The sequence below is a fragment of the Callospermophilus lateralis genome, chromosome 1 (genome assembly GCF_048772815.1).
Source record: "Callospermophilus lateralis isolate mCalLat2 chromosome 1, mCalLat2.hap1, whole genome shotgun sequence".
Lineage (NCBI taxonomy): Eukaryota > Metazoa > Chordata > Mammalia > Rodentia > Sciuridae > Callospermophilus > Callospermophilus lateralis.
This window is the reverse complement of record NC_135305.1, coordinates 31,753,008-31,759,007: the sequence shown is the minus strand read 5'-3', so window position 1 is coordinate 31,759,007 and position 6,000 is coordinate 31,753,008. Positions and strand designations below refer to the sequence as shown.

Sequence of the window (6,000 nt, the reverse complement as noted above, 5' to 3'; positions counted from 1 at the left end):
TGAGCCATTTCCCTCCACCACACTCTTCCTCCATGATGTTCCGCCTCATCTGGAGTCCCAAGGAATGGAGCTGGCTGTCTTCTAAGATCTCGGTAACTGTGAGCCCCCAAATAAACTTCCTGTTCTACAATAGTGTTGGTTGGGTCTTTTAGACACAGCAGCAAAAAAGCTGATTATGTAAACAAAGTTTAAATTCAACTTTTAAAAATAAGTTGGATTGAGGCTGGGGTTGTAGCTCAGTGGTAGAGTACTTGCCTTGCATGCATGAGGCACTGGGTTGATCCTCAGCACCACATAAAAATAAATATTTAAATAAAAAGATATTGTGCTCATCTACAACTAAAATATATTTTCAAAAATCAGATTGATTTAGGCAGATAAAAAGAGTGAAAACAAAGAAGGGGAAAAGCAGTATTGTCTACGGTGAGCTGATATTCTTATTAAAAAGAGATAGGTGATAATATGGAGAGTGTTGGCCATTAGCTAAGAACTGGTTTTATTATTGTCATTGGAGATTACAAGTTACCAACCTGTGATAGTTCTAGAATTAGAAAAAAAAGAGAAAAAAACCCAATATTTTCATGAGAACAATATTTTTTAGCAATTTTCATTATTAGAAAATTCTTTTAAATGTGTTTTAATAGTTACTACTAGATATCAATGATATAAAAGCTAATACAAAAAGCTGAAAATTAACAAAATTATAATTATCTTTACGTATGGAGATTATGAATTACAAAAGTTAAAAACAACTTCTGGGTAACCAATACCTTTTAAAATGTTGCTCTATTTCATTTTTATTCTCTAGAATATTTTAAAATTATATTATAAATAGGATTTAGATAAATTATTTCTAATCTGTTTTATAGCTTATAATGCTCTCAACTTTTGAAAAAAATTGCCTTTTATACTACTTTATTAATGTACCTTTTAAGAAAATTTTCTATTTCTATTTCTATAAGATACTAGGAATTTTGTTAAAAGAAAAAGATTAAAAAGTGCTTTTCAAAAATGAATGTCATAAGTTTTTGTCAATCTTTGAAACTATCCTAAATAAAACCAAAGTTAAGATTTACAATATTTGAAATAGTTGTTAATACCAACTCTTCAAGTAATGAATCAAGTTTCTTTTCTTCTTCTTCTGTTTTTTTAAGCAAGAGAAGCTATTAGGTTGGAACATATGAAACTCTCTGTTATGGTTTAGATATAAGATGTTCCCCAAAACCTCCTCTGTGAGACAATGTATGAAAGTTTAGAGGTGAAATGATTGGGTTATGAGAGCCTTGACCTAATTGGTGCATTAATCCTCTGATAGGGATCAATTGGATGTTCCTGTGTCCCTGGAGGAGGGTCAGGAGGGGAATGCTCATAGGGTTTATATTTTGTCAGTGGTGAGGGGAGTTTTTACTCTGCTTCCTGGTGTGATGTCCTGAGCCAGTTTTCTCTGCCACACTCTTTCACCATGATGTTCTGCCTCACCTTGGGCCCAGAACGGTGAGGTCAACCATCTGTGGACTGACACCCCTGAAACCATAAGCCCCAAAATACACTTTTCCTCCTCTAAATTCATTCTTGTCATGTCTTTTGGTGATGGCAGCAAAAAGCTGACTAAAACATCAATTTTGTAGGTAAAAAAATGAGAGCAAATAGCAATTTAATATTGTTCAGCAGAAAAATCTTTAACTTGGTTGCCCCAAGATTTGCTAGATTGATAAAAGTACAAATTTAAAGAAAGAAGGGCATTCTCCTAGAAACTGCAAACATTCTTTGAGACACTGACTTTCATTTAGTGTCTATGCCATGAAGGCCCTGCCCTCTCTCCTATGGATATCCATCTAGTCAACCTTATGGTTTACAATTAAGTTTAAAAAAAAAATTTAAAGTCTACAGACACACCTAAGCTTAAGAGCTTCCTACGCTGATACCTGAAATATAACATATGTGGGGGAAAAAATTCACCCATTTAAAGATTTTTAATAAATTACAACTGAACAGTAAGATGTTAATGTTATTTTACTACCAGCACCAAAAGCAACTAATATGATCTTTCTCAGAGGTACAATAAGTTATTTTAGGTGTAGGCTGACTTTTTAATACTCCTGCTGGCTAGCCACAAAATGGAAAGGTATGGCACAAGGAAGAAGGAAAGATCCAGGTAGAATTGAGTCAGGCAAGTTCCTTTTGGAGCCAGATGGCTGATTTCTGAATGTAATTTTTATTACAGAAAGCCTAAGTGAAGAAACTTTTGTGGTTTTTACCTCAATTTTAGCATATCCAAATATGTTTTTAAACATCTTATTTGAAGAATCTCATGACTGAGTAAGAAACTGGTCAGTACATGAGTCAATGCAGAAAAAAATTTAAGAAGTTTACCATACACAGATGCTTATCATTGTGCCCACTTCCACAATAACCTCTTACTTATAAAGACATATTAAATAATTTTAAGTATAAATATACTATATTTTAATTGTTAAATATAGTTATACCTAAAAAAATAATTTTGTATATTAAACAAGAACATGTGATGAAGAAATAGGGCTTATCAGTTAAGTTTTAGGCCTGAGTTCAAATAAGAGAGAAAAGCTTACATATAATCACATGGAAATCACTACTGAAAGATGTAAGTTACTGGTCATCTTTCTTTTTCAATTGTTTCATCAGGAAGAATCTTTTTCAGGTGATAAAACTTACAAGCTAAATTAAAATGCACTCTACTCATTGGCAAGCTACATGAGCAAGAATAATGTGATCACAGTACTTGGAAGTTTTTGATTTATAACTGTACTATTCTCTACTTATAAGGCTGCAGTCTAGGAGGCAGAGCAATGAATCATTACAATTGTCTATCCGGGAAATGTCAAAAGATTAAGTAAGGGCAGAAGAAGAGAAAAAAGGAAAAAACACACATTTCTGTCCAAGAAATATTCCTCAATTAGTGGAAACATATCAGTAGCACATAAACCCAGTGCTACAGAAATAATAATTAAATTTTAAAAGTCTTCAAGTAAAACTACATATATACCATGATGCTTAAACTTTCTGGTAGAAGAAGAGATTATCCTTACAAGTACTAACAACTAAGTTATTCCTTACTCACTGTAACTTAGAGATCTATTCCTGTTTAATGAGTTTGAAAAAGCACACTGAAATTAAAGAAATGAATTAGAAACCTGAACCAATTATTAACGGATCGAGCTTTTTAAAAAAATGAACATAAGTAGTTTAATTGATCCTTTGCCAATACAAAAATAAGCATCCACAGAATGTTTATTTACTGTTTAAATTACTCCACATTTTTACATACTGTGAACAGAAAATATATTTTACCTCACACATAGTAAAAGCAAATAAGTGCAATCTTTCAAACATTAAAAATCATAATCAAATCTGTACAACAGATAAATAAACATTTACCTCTAACAGTTAGCTTATAAAAAAACCAAACAAAAAATATTTATTGCCCAAGTCACCAGTTTACTTAAAATTCTACTACAGTCAAACATCTCCATCATAACAACTTGAATCTTTACTGCACATGTTTAGACTGATAAATATTTTTTTTAATGGGAGGGATAATAGGAAATACCAAAATGGTTATAAAGAACTTTCCAAACATTGGAAATAATATACAAAAATTAATTAGGGAGGGGAAAACATTAAACCACAGGGTAACTGGTATTACACTGCTACAGCTTAAGGAAAAGAAATGGGTGTATGTTTGCACTGAAAAGGAAAGTTTGGCCTTTTTATAAAAAGAAGCAATGACAACATCAACAATGATAAAACCCTGTCATGGAGCCTTAGAACAATTCTGAGAGACAAAGGGTACAAAGATTTAGACTTGTATACCTGACAACCACAGTAAGGACAAAAATCATGTCAGCAAACATGAACAAGCAAAACATGAATACATATAAATTAAAGGCATACTGTTCATCATTCCATGTCATTGCACATAAGAACACAATACTGCAAGTCATTCTTGAGTAGAAAAGTTTTCAATGAAGTAGAAGTTCCACAATGAAGACAGGCACAGATAATCTTATTACCACAAATTTAGTAAATATCAAAACAGTGGTGTCACTAGGCTAATTATATCATCTATACTTTGTACTGGAAAGGTAATCATTTCCCTGCCTTCATATGTTAACTTAAAATCATCATAAATGGAAAACAGCTCCAGTAGAAAAGACTTTTCACATGCACTCCTATGTTGCATTCTGGTTCATCAATTTTTTCTTAGTATTTCACATCAGGTATGTACACTGCCGATATATACAACCACACTGTTCAACAGACATCCCTAAACTGTTCTTTTGCCACATGTTTGTATTTACACAGACATTTGTATTACCAGATAGATCCTTTTCTTCTCCAGACAGATACAAAGTAAGCCTGAAGAGTTTTAAGTTTTTTGAGATTTTAGGAACCTAATGTCTTGATTTATCTTGAATGGATGATAAGATGAGTAGTCCACAAAAAAACGCAGCTATACATGCCAACCTTTTCAAGAGAGATGAGTTATCTTTAGGAATAATAATCTGTGCAAGATCATTAGTGATCTGAGAAATTTCATGTGCCACACAAACGAAGATGAAAGTGCTGACAATGATGTTGAGCATAGGGTTTCCAGGTATGAGTACCAAAATACCCCTTGTGTCGGCTGCCAGCCATATGTGATACTGACAAATAAACAGCTAGGAGAAAAAATATTTGAAGTTAGACATATACATAGGGTCCATGAATAAATCACAGTTTTTCTTAATTTACTCAATATTGGCCCTGAAAAGTCCAGTGCCATTTACTCTCCAGAATTCCTACCTCTGTATGCTCTTTCTTACAAGTGAAGCTGAACAAAATGAAGACTAACTCGAGAATGCAAATTTTTCCTACTTTAAAAGAAAACTTAATAAACTTCATAATATTAAAATTAATCTGATTATGATATAAATTCTATTGTTTTAAGACATTCTGTTTTACATAATAAAACTCAGGCTATGCAGTATATATCTACTTAAACTGACTTCATAGGTAATATTATATTATGCATCTCACAAAAATGTAATGAATTTAAATATTTTCCCACAATTTTCAATCATAATAAAGGTAAATTTAATTATGGTAAGCATCAATAATCTGAATTACAGAAACATGTTTAATTATGAAGATGAACAACAAATCAAAATCCCATCACCTTGATTTCATTTATATCTGGATGAGTATTTTTCTCTTCTGATCTCAGTATCTTGTTTGTGCTCAAATGCTTAAGACATCATGAAGAATGTTTTGAAATTATCTTCATCTAGTCATTTTAAAATAAGGCTTTAAAAATATTCTAAAGTACTTTAATGTTTTTAAAAGTTCTGAGTCTTTTCATAATTTTATAAATAAAATAGTTCTGGTTTAAAAAGGTGTGTCAGGTCTACACACTCACATTGTACACTCATACACAATATCTGGTTGTGAAACAAAGCAAAATATGAATGCACCAACCTCTAATGAAATTTTTCCAAACCAAGCAAAAAATGAACTGTAAACTGAACGGGCATATCCAGGAATATTCCTTATTAGGATGAAGGCTAAAATCTAAGGGAAAACCATACAGGTAAATTTCATTAACATATTTATTAAAAAGTATTTTGCATAAAGCTTTCCTTTCAGTAAAAAGTTTGTTCTTTATGTTCTCGAATTTGACACATATACATATAACTTTGAAAACGTGATGTGACCATTAAGTTGAGAAAATTATATGAGGTACTTACTATAGCATACATTGCAAGTCATTTAAAGAAACATTAGGTAATTAATAGTATAGGTAGTATACATAAGTGGTTAAAAAAAAATCATAAAAGTGAGACCTAAGTAGAATCCTCAAACATAAAACTACTTAATAGACTATTATATTTAAAATATTACATAAGTTGTGATATAAAATACTAGAAAAATTGACACATATTATAAATCATTAGCCTGAGGGATAGAAAATGTGGAGATAGT

General features: G+C 31.6%; 1 protein-coding gene across 2 annotated transcripts in view; it reads right to left on the bottom strand.

Moving 5' to 3' along the window:
* Positions 1-3,227: 3,227 nt before the first annotated feature.
* The window catches only part of Casd1 (CAS1 domain sialic acid O acetyltransferase 1), a 41,836-nt gene continuing 39,063 nt past the window's right edge, over positions 3,228-6,000 (bottom strand). For both annotated transcript variants that reach the window (XM_076833791.1, XM_076833799.1), the window contains 2 exons: positions 5,497-5,589; positions 3,228-4,700 (listed from right to left, as the gene is read on the bottom strand). In XM_076833791.1, the coding sequence (XP_076689906.1) occupies positions 4,434-4,700; positions 5,497-5,589 (360 nt within the window). In that variant the 3' untranslated portion in view covers positions 3,228-4,433. The remainder of the gene's footprint in view (positions 4,701-5,496; positions 5,590-6,000) is intronic.